Source organism: Hylobates moloch, unplaced genomic scaffold (genome assembly GCF_009828535.3).
Source record: "Hylobates moloch isolate HMO894 unplaced genomic scaffold, HMol_V3 SCAFFOLD_3, whole genome shotgun sequence".
In the NCBI taxonomy this organism is placed as follows: Eukaryota; Metazoa; Chordata; class Mammalia; order Primates; family Hylobatidae; genus Hylobates; species Hylobates moloch.
The window spans coordinates 86,551,404-86,576,366 of NW_026652278.1; the positions used below are offsets into that span (position 1 = coordinate 86,551,404).

Genomic DNA, 24,963 nt, shown 5'->3' on the forward strand with positions numbered 1-24,963 from the left:
ACGCCTGTAATCCCAGCACTTTGTAAGGCCAAGGAGGGTGGATCACCTGAAGTCAAGCGTTCCAGACCAGCCTGGCCAACATGGCAAAACCCCATCTCTACTAAAAATACAAAAATTAGCCACTTGTGGTGGTGCGCACCTGTAATCCCAGCTACTCGGGAGGCTGAGGCAGAAGAACCGCTTGAACCCGGGAAGCAGAGGTTGCAGTGAGACGAGATCATGCCACTGCATTCCAGCCTGGGTGACAGAGTAAGACTCCATTTCAAAAAATAATAAAATAATAATAAAAAGTGGCCAGGCGCAGTGGCTCATGCTTGTAATCCCAGCACTTTGGGAGGCCGACGGGGGTGGATCACGAGGTCAGGAGTTCAAGGCCAGCCTGGCCAACATGGTGGAACCCTGTCTCTACTCAAGATACAAAAATGAGCTGGATGTGGTGGTGCGCACCTGTAATCCCAGCTACTCAGGAGGCTGCAGCTGGAGAATGGCTTGAACCTGGGAGGCGGAGCTTGCAGTGAGCCTAGATTGTGCCGCTGCACTCCAGCCTGGTCAAGAGAGCGAGACTCTGTCTCAAAAAAAAGAAAAGAAAGGAAGGAAGGAAGAAAGAGAAAGAAAAGAAAAGAAAAGAGAAAAGAAAACAAAAGAAAAGAAAGAGAAAGAAAGAAAGAAAGAGAGAGTCAGGTGCAGTGGTTCACACCTGTAATCCCAGCACTTTGGGAGGCCGAGGCAGGAGGATCACCTGAGGTCAGGAGTTTGAAACCAGCCTTGCCAACATGGCAAACCCCGTCTCTAGTAACAATACAAAAAAAAAAATAGCCAGGACACAGTGGTGGGTGCCTGTAGTCCCAGCTACTCGGGTGGCTGAGGCAGTAGAATCACTTGAACCCAAGAGGCGGAGGTTGCAGTGAGCTGAGATCGCACTGCTCCACTCCAGCCTGAGCAACAGAGTGAGACTCCATCTCAAAAAGAAATGAATAAATAAAATAAAAACAACAAAAAAAAAGAAAGAAACTACAAATAAGGTTTCTCCAGATATTTTTGTCACAAGTGATGCAATACTTCAAGCGGCTCAATAAGAAAATTGAAGGATGATGTAATAGTGACAGTGTTCTTCACTATTCTATTATCCTTATAAGCAATTCCATCATTCTATTCTTTTCTATTTTAGTTTATTTTACCACAGTTGGACATAATTGATGAGTAATGTTGAAATAATTGCTAAGGAAATAACATAGCAAAATGTTTCAAACTTAAGAAAAATAGATCACTAAAATAGTATCATGCTTCTTAGATTATAAATGAGACCAATTCACTCAAATGATAACAGCAAAAACAGAATGAGTTTCATTCAATTAAAAAATATAAGTAGGCCAGGCACAGTGGATCAAGCCTCTAAACCAGCATTCTGGGAGGCAGAGGTGGAAGAATTGCTTAAGTTCAGGAGTTCAAGACCAGTCTGGGCAACACAACCCATCAGTACAAATTTATATATATATATATATATACACACACACACATATATATGTGTATATATGTGTGTATATATATATACACACATACATACATACATACATATATTCACACACACACAAATATATATATATATATAAATTTTCTTTTTGTTTATCTAAGTTAGAAAAAAAATTTTTTTGAGATAGGATCAAAAGAGATCAGCCACTGCACTCCAACCTGGAAGACAAAGCGAGACTCCATCTCATTTAAAAAAAAAAAAAAGAAAGAAAAAAGAACTGCATCAAAAATAAACTCAAAAGCTAAATTTGGGTCCACTGAGAGGTAAATTCTATTTTGTTTATTATTTGGACCATATATCATTTATATTCCTTTTATATTCTAAGGTTTCATGTTCACATTTCATATATGATTCTCAAACTCCATATAGCTTGATTTTTGTTTTGTTTTTATAGACAGGCTCTTACTCTGTCATCCAGACTGGAATGCAGTGGCATGATCATAGCTCACTGCAGCTTCAAACTCCTGGGCTCAAGCGATCTTCCCACTTCAGCCTCCCAAAACTGAGACTACTGGTGTACGACCATGCCTGGCTAATTTTTTTTTTTATTTATTTTTGAGACAGAGTTTCGCTCTCGTTGCCCAAGCTAGAGTTCAATGGCACAATCTCGGCTTACCACAACCTCCGCCTCCCGGGTTCAAGTGATTCTGCTGCCTCAGCCTCCCGAGTAGCTGGGATTATAGGCATGTGCCACCACGCCCGGCTAATTTTGTATTTTTAGTAGAGATGGGGTTCTTCCATGTTGGTCAGGCTGGTCTCAAACTCTCGACCTCAGGTGATCCGCACGCCTTGGCCTCCCAAAGTGCTGGGATTCTAGGCATGAGCCACCGCGCCTGGCCTAATTTTTTACTTTTTGTACAGATGGATCCTCATTATGCTGCCTAGGCTGGTCTCAAACTCTTGACCTCAAGCAATCCTCTTGGGCTGGTCTCCCAAAGTGCTGGGATTACAGGAGTGAGCCACTGCACTGAGCCTATATAACTTGGTTTTTGAAAATCCAATTTGACAATATCCGTCTTTTAATAAGATGGTTTAGCCCCTTTAACTGTATTATGATTTCTAAAATATCTGGATTGGTTTTCTCTTTTTCACGTAAGAGTTTCCAGTTGTTCTAATTTTTACCTGCCTTTCCCCACTCTTTCATTTTTTTTTTTTTTTTTTTTTTTTTTGAGATGGAGTCTCGCTCTTGTCACCCAGGCTGGAGTACAGTAGTGCGATCTCTGCTCACTCCAACGTCTGCTGTCCCGGTTCAAGCTTCTCCTGCCTCAGCTTCCTGAATAGCTGGGATCACAGGCATCCACCACCACACCCGGCTGATTTTTGTACTTTTAGTAGAGACAGCGTTTCGCCATGTTGGTCAGGCTGGTCTCGAACTCCTGACCTCAGGTGACCAACCCGCCTCGGCCTCCCAAAGTGCTGGGATTACAGGCCTGAGCCACCAAGCCCGACATTTATTTTTTTTTAGTCTAATCCAATACATTTAATTTTTTTCTTTTCCATTTTCTCCTTTTTAAAAGTTTAGAAGTTACACGTATTACTTTCTTTTAGCATTTACTCATTACATGTTACCATTTATATTTAATGCAACATTATTTCTTCTTAACAATGAAAGGAATTTAGAGGCCAGGTGCAGTGGCTCACACCTGTAATCCCAGCACTTTGGGAGGCCAAGGGGGGCAGATCACTTGAGGCCAGGAGTTTGAGACCAGCTTGGCCAACATGGCAAAACCCCATCTCTACTAAAAATACAAAAATTAGTCAGGCGTGGTGATACACACCTGTGGTCCCAACTACTAGGGAGGCTGAGGTATGAGAATCTCTGAGCCTGGGAGGCAGAGGTTGCATTGAGCGAAAGAAAGAAAGAAAGAAAGAAAGAAAGAAAGAAAGAAAGAAAGAAAGAAAGAAAGAAAGAAAAGGATTTTAGAACATAATTCAGACCATGGTAATTTTCAGTATTTTATTTTTATTGTTTTATATCCAACTGGGCATCATTACTATTTTATACAAAGAATATTTGTTTAAATTTATGTGTCTATCTCTTATTTCTTCCCAAAACTGTTTCTCCCCATTTTCTCCTATCCAGTTAATGGTATAATCACACAGCCAGTGCCTCAGCATAAAACCTTTGAGATCATGCTTATTATCTTTTTCTTATACCCATAATCCAATTTAGCAGCAAATTCTGTTTTGGCTACAACTTCCTAATATATCGGCACCTCAGCGAGCAGTCTGTCTGACAGCATCTCTCACATGCTCCCCATCATCCCCTGACTTCCACCCAGCCCGGCTCACTGCTGTCCTGCACACATGACACTCTGGCCTAAGGTTCACAGCACAGGGTATATCATCTGGCCAGAATATTCCACTGACACACAATTCAAATCTGTGTTTATTAAACTACTGACTTCAAAAAGGCCCTTGCATAAAGCGCACACTACATCTCATTCTCTTCTACCAATAGAACACAGCCATGGTTTTAGAGCTATATCTCTAACACAGATGGAATTGCCAACATCATAGCTGCCAAATTAATACATATTGAATAAATACATAATATATGATGAAAAGAAGATAACTGAAATTGATATAGAAGGAAGAGTCAAATGACATTCAAAGACCATTTATCTGTTATCTGCTAGTGTGTAATAATATATACATCTGAGGCAAGCAGGCCAGCTCTTCTTAGTCACTTCCAAAGTTCTGGTAACTCTAAAAACATATCTCTGAAAAATTTCAAAGATGTCAATATGTGAAGTTATCTCCCTAGGATCCAATTTCTCCCTGGGATTATAGCTTCCTATATACTTATTAACTCACCTAGGTGGCTCTGACTTGGGGACTCTTCCTCTAATATCCACAGCACCTCTTCATGCTCCAACTTGCAAACCACCTCTGGTTTGGTAATGCAATACCCTGTGAATGAAAATGACACAGGACGTGGGCCAGATAGCCTGCGGAGGACAAAGGTGTGCCTGCACAAAAATTGGTCCAGTTGAGCATTTCATTACAGAAAACACCACAGATATTCTTTACAGTGCCCAAAAGGGATCAATCAAGCTTCAACTCCTGAGTCTCAAGCCTTTAACTCATAATCATACAAAGAAACCATCTGTAATCATCAGCTAAAAAGGAAATAAATGTTATTTGGAGCTGCAAATTGCACAATCCTTACCCACTGAGAGGAGAAGGCTGTAGTTCTCCAGCATCATGTCTCTGTACAGGGTCCTCTGAGCAGAGTCCAGATGCTGCCACTCCTCCTGGGTGAAGCCCACAGCCACATCACTGAAGGACACTGATCCCTAGAACAGTACATTTTCATTCTACAGTGATCAGAAGTAGAGAGCACACAACATGTGTGATATCTAACACCTTGTCATGTTCACTGTTGATAGTTGAAGAGAAAATGCTATATAGGATGCCTACTATTAATATTATACATTGTAGGAAAATGAGAAATCCTGGTATAAGGACTCTGCCGGTATATTAATTGGTTTTTTTTTCAGACAGGGTTTTGCACTGTCACTCAGGCTAGAGTGCTGTGGCATGATCCCAACTCACTGCAACCTTGACCACTGGGGCACAAGCGATTCTGCCACCTCAGCCTCCCAAGTAGCTGGGACAACAGGCACGCACCACCACACCCAGCTAATTGTTTATTTGTAGAGACAAGGTCTCACCATGTTGCCCAGGCTGGTCTTGAACTCCAGGCTCAAGCAATCCTCTTGCCCTGGCCTCTCAAAGTGCTGGGATTATAGATGTGAACCACTAGGCCCAGCCTACTTTCTTAATTCATACAAAAATTATATGAGGTCCCGCTAATGATAGATGCAGGAGGCAGATAAGGGAGGGTCCCCAGAGAATCTCTGATCAACCCCACAAGTGTTTACATCAGATGCTTTTCTGCAGATAAGGGAACTGCCCAGGGTCTTGTCTGCACATGCCTGCAACAGACTGGGGACCCACCTGTGCACTGGGAGAATGAGGTGGAGGCGGGGGAAGTTTGCGCCTTGTGCAGCGGGGAGGAGCCTAGCCTCTTAAGATACTGTGTGGTGGCCTGGTATTCAGTCTGTGAGGTGGCAGCCTTTCAACAGAATTGATTTTTTAAAAAAAATTGATTGAAAAAAAAAAACCTAGGCTGAGTGTGGTGGCTCACGCCTGTAATCCCAGCACTTTGGGTGGCCAAGGCAGGCAGATCACTTGAGGTCAGAAGCAAGACCAGCCTGGCCAACGTGGTGAAACCCTGTCTCTACTAAAAATACAAAAATTAGTCAAGCGTGGTGGTGCATACCTGTAATTCCGGCTACTGGGAAGGCTGAGACAGGAGAATCACTTGAACCCGGGAGGTGGAGGTTGCAGTGAGCCAAGATCACGCCACTGCACTCCAGCCTGGGTGACAGAGCTAGACTGTGTCTCAAAAAATAGATAATAAATCATTTTTCCTTTTAGAGGTCAGGTCTTGCTGTTTTGCCCATGCTGGAGTACATTCACAGGCATGATCATCGCACGCTACAGCCTCAAATTCCTAGGCTCAAGCAATACTCCTGCCTCAGCCTCCCAAGTACCTGGGGCTCCAGGCATGTCACCCAGGCTGTAGTGCAATGGCACGATCTCAGCTCACCGCAACCTCCACCTCCCAGGTTCAAGCAATTCTCCTGCCTCAGCCTCCTGAGTAGCTGGGGTTACAGGGGCACACCACCACGCCTGGCTCATTTTTCTATTTTTAGTAGAGACAGGGTTTCATCATGTTGGTCAGGCTCGTCTCAAACTCCTGACCTCGGCCCACCTCAGCCTTCCAAAGTGCTAGGATTACAGGCTTGAGCCACCGCACCCAGCCCCTGCTTTTTTTTTTTTGAAACATGGTCTTGTTCTGTCACCCAGGCTGGAATGCAGTGGCACAAACACAGCTCACTGCAGCTTTGACCTCCTGGGCTCAAGCAATCTTCTCATCTCAGCCTCCTGAGTAGCTAGGACTACAGATGCATACCACCATCCCCAGTTAATTTTTTTGTCTTTTCACAGAGACAAGGTTTCACCATGTTGCCCAGGTTAGTCTCTAACTCCTGGGCTCTAGTAATCTGCTTGCCTCAGCCTCCCAAAGTACTGCGATTACAGGTGTAAGTCACTGCATCGGGCTGATTTTTAAATTTTTGGAGAAATGGGGTCTCACTATGTTACCCAGGTTGGTCTCAAACTCCTGGGCTCAAGTGATCCTCCCACCTCAAGCCTCCCAAAGTGTTGTGATTACAGGCATAAGCCACCTTGCCCAGGCTGGCTGTTGTACTCAAGTTGCTTTTATAAAAGGTGGAGAAGGTAAGTTGACGTTTGGGTCTGGGAAAAAAAAAAAAAAGGGCCTGTAATCCCAGCTACTCAAGAGGCTGAGGCAGGAGAATCGCTTGAACCTGGGAGGCGGAAGTTGCAGTGAGCCAAGATCGCACCATTGCACTCCACCCTGGGCGACAGAGCAAGACTCTGTCTCAAAAAAAAAAAAGGTGAAGGAGATCCACTGAATTTCTATTTGAAAGGGAAAAAGGGGGGTCGGTCACGGTGGCTCATGCTTGTAATCTCAGCACTTTGGGAGGCTGAGGCGGGTGGATCATGAGGTCAGGAGCTCAAGACCAGCCTGGCCAACATGGTGAAACCCCGTCTCCACTAAAAATACAAAAATTAGCTAGGCATTGGTGGCGCATGCCTGTAATCCCAGCTACTCGGGAGGCTGAGGCAGGAGAATTGCTTGAACCAGGACCCGGGAGGTGGAGGTTGCAGTGAGCCGAGATTGTGACACTGCACTCCAGCCTGGGCTACAGAGGGAGACTCCATCTCAAAAAAAGAAAAAAAATAAAGCGGAGGAGGAGGGCAGATGCGGTGGCTCACGCCTGTAATCCCAGCACTTTGGGAGGCCAAGGTGGGCAGATCACGAGGTCAGTAGATCGAGACCATCCTGTCTAACACGGTGAAACCCCGTTTCTACTGAAAATACAAAAAATTAGCCGGGCATGGTGGTGGACACCTGTAGTCCCAGCTACTCAGGAGGCTGAGGCAGGAGAATGGCATGAATCCAGGAGGCGGAGCTTGGAGCTGAGATCGCGCCACTGCACTCCAGCCTGGGCGACAGAGCAAGACTCCATCTCAAAAAAAAAGAAAAAAGGGAAAAAAGGTACGTCAAAAGCAAAAATTATAAATGGGCTTACCTTGCTAGATACTACTGTTTATTATGAACTCCTCTAATAAAAAGAAAATACCCCAGTGAAAAGAAAAAGTCCCAAAATCGAGTTAAAGGCAAGGTGGCTCAACACCTCTAGTCCCAGCACTTTGGGAGGCCGAAACGGGTAGACCACCTGAGGTCAGGAGTTCCCTGGCCAACATGGTGAAACCCCGTATCTACTAATAATACAAAAAAATTAGACAGGCATGGCTACTCGGGAGGCTGAGGCAGGAGAATTGCTTGAACCCAGGAGGCAGAGGTTGCAGTAAGCCGAGATCACGCCATTGCACTCCAGTCTGGGGGCACAAGAGGGAAACTCTACTCAAAAAAAAAAAAAAAAGTGTCATATGGTAAAGTCACCCCATATATAAAGGATGATCAATCTTTTTTTTTTTTTTTTTTTTGAGACAGAGTCTCCCTTTGTTACACAGACTGGAGTGCAGTGGCACAAACATGGCTCACTGCAACCTCTACCTCCCAGGCTCAAGTGATCCTCCTGCCTCAGCCTCCCAGAGTGCTAGGATTACAGGCATGAGCCACTGCACCCACCCAGCCAATGATCAACTTATTAAATATGGTTGACATAATTATAAGTGCTTATAAATTATAAATCCCTTATAAATTATAACAGAATAAGTTGGAAGGCTCCCTAGGAAACATACTCCAGGAAAAGGGCACATTTGGTACAAAGACAAAGGTGGTGTTATGCCTGGTACATCCAGCAAGAAGGCAAGTCGAGCTGGAGCATAGTGATCAAGAGGCTAAGAAGGAAGTGAAGTCAGAGATGCAATGGACCACATAACCCACTAGTGGAACTTTGGCTTTTACTCAGTGAAAAATGTAGATGTTGGGCAGAGGATTGGCGTTTAGCAACCTGACTCTTCCTACACAGGCACTCTAAATGCTATGCCAGAGGCCAAGGTCTGAGCAGCAGCAAGACTGCTCTGCAACGGTTGCTGTAATCCAGGCAAAAGATGTCATAGAGAGGATTGCAAGAGGTCAGACTCTGTGGATATATTCTGGATGTACGCCCCAGAGGTTTTTCTGACAAATAAGATGTGTAAGACAAGAAAAAAACAGGTCAAAAATAATTCCAAGGGGTCTGCTATCAAACAAGAAGGGGAAGGAATGCTCCAGAGGTTGTGGGTTTGGAAGAGAAAATCTAAGAGGCCAGTTTTAATCATGTTGCGCTTAGGTCTATAAAATACTCAAGCAGAGATGCAGAGTGGACAGTTAACATATGCATCCAAAGTGTAAGAAGAAATCTGAGCTGGAGAGATTACCAGGAGGGATCAGGCCCCAGAGAGTACTGCTGACAAAACATTGCCAAGGGAGAGGCCTCGGCCAGACAAAGTACAAGTGATAACAAACAGAAGCAGCCAAATGCCAAGGTAAATAGGGGCAGGTCCCCAGTGAAACCTCCAAGCCAAAGACAGTTTAAAGCCTGAAAGCCAAGATACAAGTTAAATCTTCAGACCACACTGAGAACTTATCTTCCTCTTTGGCATGCTTTCCTCTAATCCCCACTCTTCACCTATTTTATATATAGCTACCCTTTCCTAATTGGTTTTCTACACTGTCATGTCCACCATTGAGTGGTGTCTTCATTTTAACGTTTTTTGCATACTCACAAACCATTCACACACTCTCCATTCTGAGTGCTATAAAGAAAGATCCCAGACTCAGTCAGTAGAGGGGGAGACAGTTTGACTTCAGAGAGAGACAATTTGACTTCAAAGAGACAGCTTGACTTCACAGCGATGACTTGGCTTCAGGGAAGGGGCAACCTGACTTCAGGGAAGGCAACCCTTCCCGTCCCCTTTCCAGTTCCCCTCTCTGCTGAGAGCCATTTTCATTGCTCAATAAAATTCTCTGACTTCACCATCCTTCAATTTGCCCATGTGACCTCATTCTTCTTGGACACCAGACAAGAGCTCAGGATCCACTGAGTGCGGGTACCTAGAAAGACTGTCATGCTGGCCGTTTGTCCTCACCAGAGGAGGGCAGCCACCCCATGCAACGAGGCAAGGGGCCAATAGAGCTGCAAACACACAGCTGTCTGCAGACAGCAAAACTAAAAGAGCACTGTAACACTCCCTCTAGGGTTTTGGGGTAGTGGGCATCCTCACCTTGGCACCACCATCCAAGTGTGCGAGCAAGTGCGGGATCTGGCTGGCCATTCTGGACATGGAGCTTGCTCCTGCCAGTGCCTGGAGCAGCCAACCAGATCCCGCACTCACTCACGTGCTCCATCCTGCAAGGGGTTGAGCGCAGTGGGCCGAGTAAATAGGACAGCCCTGTCACGAGTCCAACAAAGGGGCCAAGAAAAATCCTGCATCACAATGACCAAGGACTGCACATAAACATTCAGAGACAGGAAGAAAAGGAGGAACCAGCAAAAGATGAGAGAAGGAAAGTTAAAAGTTAAGGTTGGCAACATGGTGAAACCCTGTCTCTACAAAAAAATACAAAAATTAGTGTGGTGGTGCATGCCTGTAGTCTCAACTACTCGAGAGGCTGAGGTGGGAGATCACTTGAACGCCTGAGCCCAGGATGTTAAGGCTGCAGTGAGCTATGATCGTGCTGCTGTACTCTAGCCTGTGTGACAATGAGACACTGTTCAAAAAAGAAAGGAAAAAGTTAAGGCAAAGTGCAGTGGCTCTCACCTGTAATCCCAACACTTTGGGAGGTCAAGGTAGGAAAACTGCTTGAGCCCAGGACTTCCACACGAGCCTGGGCAACATGGCAAATCTCATCTCTACAATAAATAGAAAAATTGCCCGGGTGTGCTGGCTCACGCCTGTAATCCCAGCACTTTGGAAGGCCGAGGCAGGTGGATCACCTGAGGTTGGGAGTTCAAGACCAGCTTGACCAACATGGAGAAACCCCATCTCTACTAAAAATACAAAAAAATTAGCCAGGTGTGGTGGTGCATGCCTGTAATCCCAGGTACTTGGGAGGCTGAGGCAGCAGAATCGCTTGAACCTGGGAGGTGGAGGTTGCAGTGAGCTGAGATCCCACCATTGCACTCCAGCCTGGGCAACAAAAGCAAAACTCTGTCTCTAAATAAATAAATAGAAAAATTAGCTGGGCATAGTGGCATGCACCTGTAGTCCCAGCTACTCAGGAGGCTAAGGTGGGAGTATCACCGAAGCCCAGGGAGCTCAAGACTAAAGTGAGCCGTGATGGCACCACTGCACTCTAGCCTGGGCAAAAGAGTAAAACACTGTTCCCACAACCAAAAAAAAATTAAAAGGGAAAGTTAAAAGAGTGTGCTGTCCTGTAAGCCAAGTGAAGAAAGTCAACCAGAAGGGAAAAACACAGGCATACCTCAAAGATAATATGCATTCAGTTCCAGACCACTGCAATAAAGCAAATGTCACTTGAGTCACACAAGTATGTTGGTTTCCCATGTATGTAAAAGTTATGTTTTCACTATACTATAGTCTATTAAGTGTGCAATAGCATTATGTCTAGGAAACCAATGTACATATCCTAATTTTTTTTTTTTTTGGAAGACACAGTCTTGCTCTGTTGCCCAGGTTGGAGTGCAGTGGTGATCTCAGCTCACTGCAACCTCTGCCTCCTGGGTTCAAGAAATTCTCATGCCTCAGTCTCCCGAGTACCTAGGATTACAGGAGTACACCACCACGCCCACCTAATTTTTCTATTTTTTGGTAGAGACAGGGTTTCACCATGTTGGCCAGGCTGGTCTCAAACCCTTGGCCTCAAGTGATCCACCCACTTTGGCCTCCCAAATTGCATGAGCCACCGTGTACAGACATATCCTAATTTTAAAATACTTCATGGCCTAAAAATGCAGGCCAAGTACATTGGTTCATGCCTGTAATCCCAGCACTTTGGAAGGCTGAAGTGGGAGGACCAAGGAGTCCAAGATCAGCCTGGGCAACATAAGGGACCCTGTCTCTTATTTATTTAAAAAATAAATAAATAAATGATGGCCAGGCGCAATGGCTCATGCCTGTAATCCCAGCACTTTAGGAGGCCGAGGCTGGTGGATCACCTGAGGTCAGGAGTTCGAGACCAGCCTGGCCGACATGCTGAAAGCCCGTCTCTACAAAAATACAAAAATTAGCCGGGTGTGGTGCACGGCTGTAGTCCCAGGTGCTCGGAAGGCTGAGGCAGGAGAATCGCTTGAACCCGGGAGGCAGAGGTCACAGTGAGCCAAGGTCGCACCACTGCACTCCAGCCTGGGTGAAAGAGCCAGACTATGTCTCAAAAACTAAAGTAAAATAAAAGAAATGCTAACAATCATCTGGGCCTATAGTGAATCATAATCTTTTTGCTGGTAGATGGTCTTGCCTCAATGTTGATGATTGCTAGTGGTGGTTTGCTGAAGGCTGGGATGCCTGTGCAATTTCTTAAAATAAAAGGACAATTAAGTCTGCCACACTGATTGACTCTTCCTTTCTTTCTTTTTTTTTTTTTTTTTGAGATAGAGTCTCGCTCTGTCGCCCAGGCTGGAATGCAATGGCACAATGTCGGCTCACTGCAAGCTCCGCCTCCCAGGTTCACGCCATTCTCCTGCCTCAGCCTCCCGAGTAGCTGGGACTACAGGCGTCCACCACTACGCCCAGCTAATTTTTTGTATTCTTAGTAGAGGTGGGGTTTCACCGTGTTAGCCAGGATGGTCTCGATCTCCTGACCTCATGATCCACCCGCCTCGGCCTCCCAAAGTGCTGGGATTACAGGTGTGAGCCACTGAGCCCGGCCTTTTTTTTTTTTTTCTGAGACAGAGTTTCACTCTTGTTGCCCAGGCTGGAGTGCAATGGCACGATCTCAGCCCACCACAACCTCTGCCTCCCAAGTTCAAGCAGTTATCCTTCCTCAACCTCCCGAGTAGTTGGGATCACAGGCATGCACCACCATGCCTGGCTAATTTTGTATTTTTAGTAGAGATGGGGTTTCTCCATGTTGGTCAGGCTGGTCTCAAACTCCCGACCTCAGGTGATCCACCTGCCTCAGCCTCTGAAAGTGCTGGGGTTACAGGAATGAGCCACTGCACCCAGCTGACTCTTCCTTTCATGAAAGATTTCTCTGTAGCATCAGATGCTGTTTCATTTTACCTATAGTAGAACTTCTTTCAAAATTGGATTCAATCCTCTCAAACCCTGCTGCTGCCTTATTAACTAAGTTTATGTAAGTCTAAATCCTTTGTTGTCATCTTAACAATGTTCACAGCATCTTCACCAGGAATAGATTCCATCACAAGAAACAATTTTCTTATCTCATGCATAAGAAGCAACTCCTCATCTGTTCAAGTTCTATCATAAGATTGCAGCAATTCAGTCACATCTTCGGGCTCCACTTCTAATTCTAGTTATGCTATTTCCACGTCTGCAGTGACTTCCTCCACTGAAGACTTGAACCCCTCAAAGTCATCCATAAGGGTTGGATTCAAGTTCTTCCAAATTCCTATTAATGTTGTTAATTGGACCTACTCCCATGAATTGTAAATAGTCTTAGTAGCATCCTGAGCAGTGAAATCCATTCCAGAAGGTTTTCAATTTACTTTGCCCAGATCCATCAGATGAATCACTATCCATGGCAGCTATAGCCTTACAAATTTTTTTCTTTTTTTTTTTTTTTTTTTCTGAGATAGAGTCTCATTGTGTTGCCCACACTGGAGTGCAGTGGCACAATCTCGACTCACTGCAACCTCTGCCTCCCAGGTTCAAGCGATTCTCCTGCCCCAGCCTCCCAAGTAGCTGGGATTACAGGTATGCACCACCACGCCCAGCTAATTTTTGTATTTTTAGTAGAGACAAGGTTTCACCATGTTTGCCAGGCTGGTCTCGAACTCCTGACCTGAGGTGATCCACCCACCTCGGCCTCCCAAAGTGCTGGGATTACAGGCATGAGCCACCACGCTTGGCCCCAAATTTATTTCTTAAATAATAAAAGTTGAAGGTCGGGCACAGTGGCTCACGCCTGCAATAACAGCACTTTGGAAGGCCGAGGCAGGCAGATCACGAGGTCAGGAGTTTGAGACCAGCCTGGCCAATATGGTGAAATGCTGTCTCTACTAAAAATACAAAAATTAGTCGGGCGTGGTGGCATGCGACTGTAGTCCCAGCTAGTCGGGAGGCTGAGGCAGAAGAATCACTTGAACCCAGGAGGCGGAGGTTGCAGTGAGCCGAGATCGTGCCACTGCACTCCAGCCTGGGTGACACAGCAAGACTCCATCTCAAAAAAAGAAAAATGAAAAATAAAACTTGAAAGTCAAAATTACTCCTTGGCCGGGAGCAGCAGCTCATGCTTATAATCCTAGCACTTTGGGAGGCTGAGGCAGACAGATGACTTGAGGACAAGAGTTCAAGACCAACCTGGCCAACATGGTGAAACCCCATCTCTACTAAAAAAAATACAAAACAATTAGCTGGGTGTGGCAGCAGGCACCTGTAATCTCAGCTACTCAGGAGGCTGAGGCAGGAGAATCGCCAAACCTAGGAGGCGGAGGTTGCAGTGAGCCGAGATCACGCCATTGCAATCCAGCCTGGACAACAAGAGCGAAACTCTTGTCTCAAAAAAAAAAATTACTCCTAGATCCATGGGCTGTAGAATGGATGCATGCTAATAAGCATGAAAACAACATTAATTTCATACCTCATAGCTCTTGTGTGACCGGCTTGTCAATGAGCAGGAACATTTTGAAAGAAATTTTTTTTCTGAACATTAGGACTCAATAATTTGTTTAAAATAATCAGTAAACCAGCTGGGCGTGGTGGCTCACGCCTGTAATCCCAGCACTATGGGATGCCGAGGCGGGTGGATCACGAGGTCAGGAGTTGGAGACCAGCCTGACAAACATTGTGAAACCCCGTCTCTACTAATAATACAAAAATTAGCCGGGTGTGGTGGTGCGCACCTGTAATCCCAGCTACTCAGGAGGCTGAGGCAGGAGAATCACTTGAACCCAGGAGGTGCAGGCTGCAGTGAGCCGAGATCACGCCACTGTACTCCGGCCTGGGTGACAAAGCAAGACTCCATCTCAAAAAAAAAAAGAAAAGAAAAAAAAATTCAGTAAACCATGCTATAAACAAATATGCCAGCCAGGCACAGTGGCTCACGCCTGTAATCCTAATACTTTGGGAGGCCGAGACGGGTAGATCACCTGAGATCAGGAGTTCAAGACCAGCCTGGCCAACATGGTGAAACCCTGTCTCTACTAAAAATACAAAAAATTAGCCAGGCCTGGTGGCACACACCTGTAATCCCAGCTACTCAGGAGGCTGAGATAGAAGAATCAAAGAATCACTTGAACCAGGATCGTGCCACTGCACTCCAGCCTGGGTGACACAGTGAGACTTTGTCTCAAAACAAAAAAAAAAAAAAAGAAAAGAAAAGAAAAGAAGAAAAAAGAAGTTTTCCTTTGCGTTTACATTTGGGCTGTTTGGCACAAGAGGCCTAATTTGGGCCTGTCTTGGCTTTTGATATATGCCTTCCTCATTAAGCTTAATTATTTCTAGCTTCTGATTTAAAGTGAGAGATGTACGACTCTTCCTCTCACTTGAGCACTGAGAGGCCACTGCAGGGTAGTTAACTACCCTAATTTCAATATTGTTATGTCTCAAGGAATAGGGAGGCCAGAGGAAAGGGAGAGAGAAAGGGGAACAGCCAGTCAGTGAAGCAGTCAGAACACAGGCAACACTTGTTAATTTTAACCATCTTATATACAGTCAAAACAATTACAATAACAGAAATCACGGATCACAGATCGCCATAATAGATAATAAAAAAGTCTGAAATAGTGCAAGAATTACCAAAATGTGACCCATGTGACCCAGAGACACAACATGAGCACATGCTAAAAAAAAAAAAGAAAAAAGAAAAACAGTTGTGAGGCTAGGTGAGGTGGCTCATGCCTACAGTCCCAGGGCTCTGGGGGACCAAGGTGGGAAGATCACTTGATGCCAGGAGTTCAAGACCAACCTGGGCAACATAGTGAGACCACGTTTCCACCAAAAAAGACAAAAAAAAATTTTTTTTTTTTTTGAGACAGTGTTTCGCTCTGAAACCCAGACTGCAATGCAGTGGCATGATCTCGGCTCACTACAACCTTAGCCTCCCGGGTTCAAGCAATTGTCCTGCCTCAGCCTCCTGAGTAGCTGGGACTACAAGTGTGCACCACCACGCCTGGCTAATTTTTATATTTTTAGTAGAGACGGGGTTTCACCATGTTGGCCAGGCTGGTCTCAAACTACTGACCTCAGGTGATCCACCTGCTTCGGCTTCCCAAAGTGCTGGGATTACAGGCATGAGCCATCCGCCCGGCCCAAAAAAAAAAATTTTTTTTTTTTTTTTTGCCCAGGCTGGATTGCAATGGCGTGAACTCGGCTCACTGCAACCTCCGCCTCCTGGGTTCAAGCAATTCTCCTGCCACAGCCTCCCAAGCAGCTGGGATTACAGGCATGCGCCACCACACCCAGCTAATTTTGTATTTTTTGTAGAGGCGGGGTTTCTCCATGTTGGTCAGGCTGGTCTCGAACTCCCGCCTCAGTTGGTCCATCCACCTCAGCATCCCCAAGTGCTGGGATTACAGACATGAGCCACCGCACCTGGCCAAAAAAATTTTTTTTAATTAGCCAGGCATAGCCAGGCATGGCTGTGGTCCCAGCTACTCAGGGAGCTGAGGCAGGAGAATCTCCTGAGTCGAAGAGTTCAAGGTTACAGTGAGCTAAGATCATGCCACTGCACTCCAGCCTGGGTGACAATATGAGACCCCTGTCTCTATTTATAAAAAAAAAAAAAAAAGGCCGGATGTGGTGGCTCATGCCTGTAATCCCAGCACTTTAAGAGGCTGAGCCAGGTGGATCACAAGGTCAAGAGATCATGACCATCCTGGCCAACATGGTGAAACCCCACCTCTACTAAAAATACAAAAATTAGCTGGGTATGTTGGTGCACACCTGTAGTCCCAGCTACTCGGGAAGCTGAGGCAGGAGAGTCGCTTGAACCCAGGAGGCCAAGGCTGCAGTGAGCTGAGATCACGCCACCGCACTCCAGCCTGGTGGCAGACAGAGACTCTGTCTCAAAAAAAAAAAAATGGTGTCTACAGATTTGCTCGATGCCAGGTTTCCACAAACTTTTAATTGTTAAAAGAAAAAAGAAAAAAAGCATAATATCTGCAAAGTACATTAAAGCAAGGGACAATAAAACGAGGGGTGCCTGTAATCGATGATATCAAATGTGGCTAGAAAGCCACGTAAAAGGGGCCGGGCATAGTAGCTCAACCCTATAATCCCAGCACTTTGGGAGGCAGAGGTTGCAGTGATCTGGGATCGCACCACTGCACTCCAGCCTGGGCAACAGAACAAGACTCCATCTCAAAAACAAACAAACAAACAAACAGAAAGAGTAATTCACTGGATAATTAATTTTTAAAAAAGAAAGTCGTGTTAAGAGGAAGACTGAAGATTTCACCACTAGAGGTCACTGCTGACCTTAACTAAAAGGACTGGGATCGCGTTAAGGCTTTGAGTTCACTACAGACCAACCTTGGAGATAAAGAGACAAAAAGCAAAGTAAACTGTCAACAATTTTTGGTCTGAATGGGGTTATGTGAACTAGTGTGTGTGAGACATAGCTTTGCCCTGGAACAAACACACCTGCCACCCACCTGGGGATGACAAATGACAAGGTAGAAACAAACAACTAGGACTTGTATCAAGTTCTAAAGGATAATCTCCCTAATATAAAGAAATTAAATCTATAATTTTAAAACTATTCATAAAGAAAAGCCAGACCCTAGAAAAATTCACTGCTGTAATTTTACAAGCAATTAAGGAATAAATAGCACCAAACCTACACAAGCACTTATGGAAAATAAAGAGAAAACACTAAACATGTTTTCTGAAACAGGCATAAAATTGATATAAACCTAACAAAGGCCGGGGGCAGTGGCTCATACCTGTAATCCCAATGTTTTGGGAGGCCAAGACAGGAGGATCACTTGAGCCCAGGAGTTCAAGACCAGCCCAGGCAACATAGCAAAACACCATCTCTAAAAAAAATAAAAAAAATTAGCCAGGCATTATGGTACATGTCTGTAGTCCCAGCTACTCAGAAGGCTGAGATCAGAGGATTGCTTGAGCCCAGAAGTTCAAGGGAGAGGTGAGTTATGATCATCACACCACTGCACTCCAGCCTGGGTGACAGAACAAGACCTTGTCTCAAAAAAAAACAAAAGGCTGGGCCGGGCATGTTGGCTCACGCCTGTAATCCCAACACTTTGGGAGGCCGAGGCAGGCAGATCACCTGAGGTCAGAAGTTTGAGACCAGCCTGACAAACATGGTGAAACCCCATCTCTACTATAAATAGAAAAATTAGTTGGGCATGGTGGCGCATGCCTGTAATCCCAGCTACTCAGGAGGCTAAGGCAGGAGAATCGCATGAACCGGGGAGGTGGAGGTTGCAGTGAGCCGAGATCGCGCCATTGCACGCCAGCCTGGGCGACAAGAGCGAAACTCTGTCTCAAAAAAAAAAAAAAAATTAAGATATTAGAAGAGGCCCGGTGTGATAGCTCACGCCTGTTATTCCAGCACTTTGGGAGACCATTGTGGGCAGATCACTTGAGGCCAGGAGTTCAAGACCAGCCAGGCCAATACGGTGAAACCCTATCTCTCTAAAAATACAAAAATTAGCCAGTCCTGGTGGTGCCTGCCTGTAATCCCAGCTACTTGGGAGGCAGAGGCACAAGAATCGCTTGAACCCAGGAGGCGAAGGTTGCAGTAAGCCGAGGTAGGGCCACCACACTCCAGACTAGGCAATAGAGTGAGACTCTTTCTCAAAAAAAAAAAAAAAGACTTTTAAGAAAGGAAAATAACAGCCAGGTGTGGTGGCTCATACTTGTAGTCTCAACACTGTGGGAGGCCGAAGCGGGTGGTATCTGAGGTCAGAAGTTCAAGACCAGCCTGGTCAAGATGGCGAAACCCTGTGTCTACTAAAAATACAAAAAATTAGCTGGGCGTGGTGGCAGACACCTGTAATCTCAGCTACTCAGGAGGCTGAGGTATGAGAATCACTTGAATCCGGGAGGCAGAGGTTGCCACGAACTGAGATCGTGCCACTGCACTCCAGCCTGGGCGACAGAGCAAGACTTGGTCTCAGAAAAAAAAAAAAAAGAAAGAAAACAACAGACTCTTTCAAGAACAAAGACACAAAAATATCTAACAATTTGTCATAGAATATATTTTAAAAGGATAAAGCAACAATATGACTTTGTTCTTGGAAAATAGGCTGGTTTAACATTTGAAAATCAAAACATTAATAAAATTAACTCGATCCATAGGTTAATATCAATCAATCCACTGAAAAAGAATAAAACAATATAATCATCTCAATAATAATTAAATTCATTCTTCTGGTCTATTAGCTAAAAAATGATAATAATAATTAAATGGCCGGGTGCGGTGGCTCACACCTGTAATCCCAGTACTTTGGGAGGCCGAGGCAGGCAGATCATGAGGTCAGGAGATCGAGACCATCCTGGCTAACACGGTGAAACCCTGTCTCTACTAAAAATACAAAAAATTAGCTGGACGTGGTGGCAGGCACCTGTAGTCCCAGCTACGCGGGAGGCTGAGGCAAGAGAATGGCGTGAACCCAGGAGGCAAAGCTTGCAGTGAGCCGAGATTGAGCCACTTCACTCCAGCCTGGATGACAGAGCGAGACTCCATCTCAGAAAATAATAATAATAATAATAATAATAATTAACTCACAGCCTGAGCAACACGGCAAAACCCTGTCTGTACAAAAAATAAAAAAATTAGCCAGGCATTGTGCTGTGCACCGGCAGTTCCAGCTACCTGGGAGACTGAAGTCAGAGGATTACCTGCAGTGAGCTGTGATCGCAACACTGCACTCCAGACCGGGTAACAGAGTGAGACCTGACCCAAAAAAATTTTTTAAAAAGTTCAAATTCAATACCCACTAGATGATAAAAAGTCTCAGCAAACCAACGGCCAGGTGCAATGGCTCACACCTGTAATCCCAGCATTTTGGGAGGCCAAGGTGGGCGGATCACCTGAGGTCAGGGGTTCGAGACCAGCCTGGCCAACATGGCGAAACCCCGTCTCTACTAAAAGTACAAAAATTAGCCGGGTGTGGTAGCATACGCCTGTAGTCCCAGCTACTTGGGAGGCTGAGGCAGGAGGATCACTTTAACCTGGGAGGCGGAGGATGAAGTGAGCCAAGTAGGATGCATGCCACTGCACTCTAGCCTGGGAGACAAAGTGAGACTACGCCTAAAAAAAGAAAGAAAGAAAGAAAGAAAGAAAGAAAGAAAGAAAGAAAGAAAAAAGAAAGAAAGAAAGAAAGAAAGAAAGAAAGAAAGAAAGAAAGAAAGAAAGAAAAAGACTGGATACCTTGGGAACAGCAATAATGAGAGGCAGGAAGAGGAAGAAGACTTCATGGACAAGACAGAAAAGAAATAATTACAGAGGAAGGACTAGATCAGAAACCAACTGAGAAGACATTTTAGGGAGATTAAACATGAGCATCAACTGGACAGAATGCTCAATTAAGGCAAGCATTAAAGTATCCATAACATTTGGATACCCCTACCAGGCACATCCAGCAAGTCATGTTCTTCAAAATGAGAAAGGGAAACGTGGAGATACTTGCCAGAAAATACAGCTTTAACCTTGCTGTTGTACAATCTATACATACATTGAAGGAGTTTATCTGAAGGTGATATAATCCATTCTTTCATGCAGCTATCCCAGCTTCTATGCCTGGATCAAGCAGGACCACCAGAAAGAGGTCTATGGAACCAAGGTGCCTCCATCCCTAGAAATGTACTGACTGAGTACTCCACCCGCACGAAGTAGTCAATTACAGGCAGCAGACTGCACTGATTTCTGGTTCTCACTGAAAGACTGAAGACTCTCTACTAAGTCATCTACAGGAAAACCAGAAAAAGAATGTTTTTTAGACTTCAATGCCAAGAACTGTTTTTTTGGGTTTTTTTTAAGGGGCTTTCCAGTGTGAAAGGAAAATAAATCTTGGGGCACCAAAATCACTAAGCTAAAGAGAAAAGTCAAGCTGGGTACTGCTAAGGTCAAACCTGCCTCTCATTCTATTTAAAGTCACCCCTCTGCTCACTAAGATAAATGCAAAGCTGACTGCCTCCTTTGAAGAGGCTAATTAGCAATTCAAAAGAATGCAACTATTTGTCTCTTCTGTACCTAAGACCCCGGAAGCCACCTGCCCTTCAAGTTGTCCCACATTTGCTTCCAGTTGTCCTGCCTTTCCGGACTGAACCAATGTTCATCTTACATATATTGATTGATGTCTCCTGTCTCCCTAAAATGTACAAAACCAAAGTGTGCTCTGCCCACATTGGCGCATGTCATCAGCACCTCCTGAGGCTGTCATGGGCGCGTGTTCTCAACTTTGGCAAAATAAACTTTCTAAATTAACTGAGGCCTATCTCAGATATTTTGGGTTCACACTGGCAAAAACTGGAAAGCCTGCTAGACAAATTCTAAAAGAGCTGTAACTCTTTTTTTGTTTTGTTTTTGTTTTTTGTTTTTTGTTTTTGAGACTGAGTCTCGCTCTGTTACCCAGGCTGGAGTGCAGTGGCACAATCTCGGCTCACTGCAAGCTCCACCTCTCGGGTTCAGGCCAGTAGCCTGCCTCAGCCTCTCAAGTAGCTGGGACTATAGGCGCCCGCCACCACACCCGGCTAATTTTTTGTATTTTTAGTAGAGACAGGGTTTCACCATGTTAGCCAAGATGGTCTCGATCGCCTGACCTCGTGATCTGCTCGCCTCGGCCTCCCAAAGTGCTGGGATTACAGGCGTGAGCCACCGCACCCGGCAAAGAGCTGTAACTCTTAATGTCTCATGAGGAATTCTTTTTTTTTTTTAATTGAGGCAGAGTCTCCCTCTGTTGCCCAGGCTGGAGTGCAGTGGCGTGATCTCGGCTCACTGCAACCTCCAACTCGGGCGTTCAAGCAATCTCATGAGGAATTTTTTTTTTTTTTTTTTTTTTTCCCCAAGAGGGAGTCTTGCTCTGTCACCCAGGCTGGAGTGCAGTGACGCAATCTCGGCTCACTGCAACCTCCACCTCCAGGGTTTAGGCGATTCTCCTGCCTCAGCCTCTGGAGTAGCTGGGATTACAGGCATGTGCCACCATGCCCAGCTATTTTTTGTATTTTTAGTAGAGACAGGGTTTCACTATGTTGGCCAGGCTGGTCTCGAACTCCTGACCTCGTGTTCCCCCCCCCCCCCCCCCCCCGGCCTCCCAAAGTGATGGGATTACAGGCGTGAGCCACCGCGCTAGGGTTTTTGTTTTGTTTTGTTTTGTTTTCTGGAGATGGAGTCTCACTCTGTCTCATAGGCTGGAGTGCAGTGGCTCTATCTCGGCTCACTACAAGCTCCGCCTTCCGGGCTCAGGGGATTCTCCTGCCTCAGCCTCTGGAGTAGCTAATGAATGGGATGACCTGGACATTCACCCCTCTGGAGTTCAGTGGTTTTCATCTTTCATGTCAGACAGAAATTGGTAATCCAGGAAACTGTTTCCTGAACTACTTTCTGAGTAAGCATGGTGGAAGCACCCACATCTCTCAAGGCCACCTGTGGTAATGGGCATAGTATGGGAAGCTCTCAGGACCTGGAACGAGTAAATAATTCAGAAAAATTCAAAGGCTAGCCGGGCGCGGTGGCTCAAGCCTGTAATCCCAGCACTTTGGGAGGCTGAGGCGGGTGGATCACGAGGTCAGGAGATCGAGACCATCCTGGCTAACAGGGTGAAACCCCGTCTCTACTAAAAACACAAAAAATTAGCCGGGCGTGTTGGCGGGCGCCTGTATTCCCAGCTACTCGGGAGGCTGAGGCAGGAGAATGGCGTGAACCCAGGAGGTGGAGGTTGCGGTGAGCCGAGATCGCGCCACTGCACTCCAGCCTGGGGGACAGAGAAAGACTCTGTCTAAAAAAAAAAAAAAAAGAAAGAAAAATTCAAAGGCTGTTGGGGTGTTTAAGACATAATTTTCTCGGCTAGGAGCAGTGGCTCACGCCTGTAATCCCAACACTTTGGGAGGCAGAGGCGCGTGGATCACCTGAGGTCAGGAGTTTGAGACCAGCCTGGCCAACATGGTGAAAACCTATCTTTACTAAAAATACAAAAATTAGCCGTGCGTGGTGTCGCGTGCCTGTAATCTCAGCTACTCGGGAGGCTGAGGCAGGAGAATCGCTTGAACACGGGAGGCAGAGGCTACAGTGAGCCGAGATCCCGCCACTGCACGCCAGCCTGGGCGACAGAGCGACACACTCCATCTCAAAAGAAAAAGAAAAATAATTTTCTTAGAGGTAAGTAGCATTTCTTTCCCTCCCAACCCTCTCCTCCTGAAGAGGAGAGACATTTCCTGGGCAAGCCTGACCCTAGCCTTAGGCCCAGCTCACCTCTCTGACAGCTGGAGCAAAACTCCCGTTGAGTCAGCTGGGGTGGCTTGTGGAGCACAGGCATTACATATTACCTCTCCGTGCAAATCTGGGCCGTGCTCTTTCTCAGCCTTGTCCTCTGCTGCTGTGAAACTCTGGTAAGAGGTCCCCATTCAGGTGGGCCATGCTTCCTCTACCTTACAAGTGCTGCTCTGTTTTTAGAAACTAGGATCTGGCCCTAGGGGCCAAAATCATTTTATTTGGGGCTTACATCAGGGCCCCAAGTCTTGTAACTCCCTGTGCCCCAGAATCTCGGGTTGGTCCTTCAAAAACCCAACCAAGACGACTGAGGACACACTGGCTGGACGGTTCAGACGAGGCCCGCGGCCCTCCATTATGAAGTGCGGGCCCACGAACCCTGACTACAAGTGCCCCAGGATAAAACGGAGCCTGCATTATACTTGGCAACGATGTCTGGGGCCCAGTACCGTAACCACACAACGCTGCACTTCCGCCGAATGGGCTTTTAGTGGGCAGGCAGAGCGGTGAGTCCCGAGGTCCACCTACTGGACTGTGCTAGAGCCGGCGGTGCCCGCCTCCTTCCTGGAGCGCAATGCGTCTCCGTATACACCGTAGGGCGCGCAGTGGCGTCCGCACAAGAGCGGCAAACGCCCGCCAAGGCCGGCTGCCGGCCTGGCGCGCTGTCTCCTAAGCGCCAAAAGGCCAAGGCCGCGACCCCGCCCTCCCGCGGGATAGGCGTGTTCTTTCACCCTAGAGGCGACCCGACCGCGGCCCAGCCCTGCCACTCCCGGAAATGGGCCGCGCATGTGCGGCAGTGCCCGTCGCTGTCACAAGCGCGCCGCGCGCCACGGACCTAGAGGGGCCGTTTCCCGTCAGGTTCTGCGACACACCCTCGCCTCGCCCCGCCCCGAGCTGCATCCTCCAGCCGGGAAGGGGCGCGTCAGGCGTTGACCCGGACGCGGACAAAAGACCGCAAAGGACGCCTGCACTGCAGGCAGGGAAAGGCGAGCGAACCCATGGCGCAGGGATTCTCCCGGAAAGCAAAGCAGCTGAGTGATGCGCTGGTAGTGAGGATGCCAATGGGATGGTGCTCGCTTCTCAAAATTTGAGACTTACTTGCAATACACAGAATTTGGGGGTGAATAAAAGTGCAAACTAGGCCGGGCGCCGTGGCTCACGCCTGTAATCCCAGTACTTTGGGAGGCGAGGCGGGCGGATCATGAGGTCAGGAGATGAGACCATCCTGGCTAACACGGTGAAACCCCGTCTCTACTAAAAATACAAAAAAAAAATTAGCCGGGCGTGGTGGCGGGCGCCTGTATTCCCAGCTACTCAGAGACGCTGAGGCAGGAGAATGGCGTGAACCCGGGAGGCGGAGCTTGCAGTGAGCCGAGATGGAGCCACTGCACTCCAGACGGGGCAACAGAGACTCTGTCTCAAAAATATTTAAAAAAGTGCAAACTAACTAAAAGAAAACGACTATCGCACACAGCCTCGTATCCCTTAAAGGACTTTTTTTTTTTTTTTTTTGAGACGAGGTCTGGCTCTGTTGCCCAGGCTGGAGTGCAGTGGCGCAGTCACGGCTCACTACACAGCAGTGATGGAGCAATGTGTATGTGAAGACTTGGCATGATTCACTCCCTGCATAATCAAGTATTAATGTGCCCATTGGAACAGGTGTAGAGAGAATGCATTCTTGACATGGCTCTCCGAATAAGACAGATTTTGTTTTAATTCTGCTTTATCTTTTCTCAGCTTTTCAGACTAGTCTCCACCAACTTAACTGCATAAGTACATCAAAATC

At 46.3% G+C, this 24,963-nt stretch overlaps 1 protein-coding gene and 1 non-coding gene across 2 annotated transcripts in view; both read right to left on the reverse strand.

The window, feature by feature from the left end:
* ZNF487 (zinc finger protein 487) overlaps nucleotides 1-24,963 on the reverse strand; it is a 40,859-nt gene that overhangs the window by 2,014 nt on the left and 13,882 nt on the right. The window contains 2 exon segments of the mRNA XM_032142824.2: nucleotides 4,349-4,444; nucleotides 4,704-4,830. Of these exon segments, the coding sequence (XP_031998715.1) occupies nucleotides 4,349-4,444; nucleotides 4,704-4,740 (133 nt within the window). The 5' untranslated portion in view covers nucleotides 4,741-4,830.
* On the reverse strand, nucleotides 21,198-21,261 carry LOC116466172 (U7 small nuclear RNA). Its single transcript, XR_004247416.1, has one exon. It is a non-coding gene; the product is annotated as a U7 small nuclear RNA (small nuclear RNA).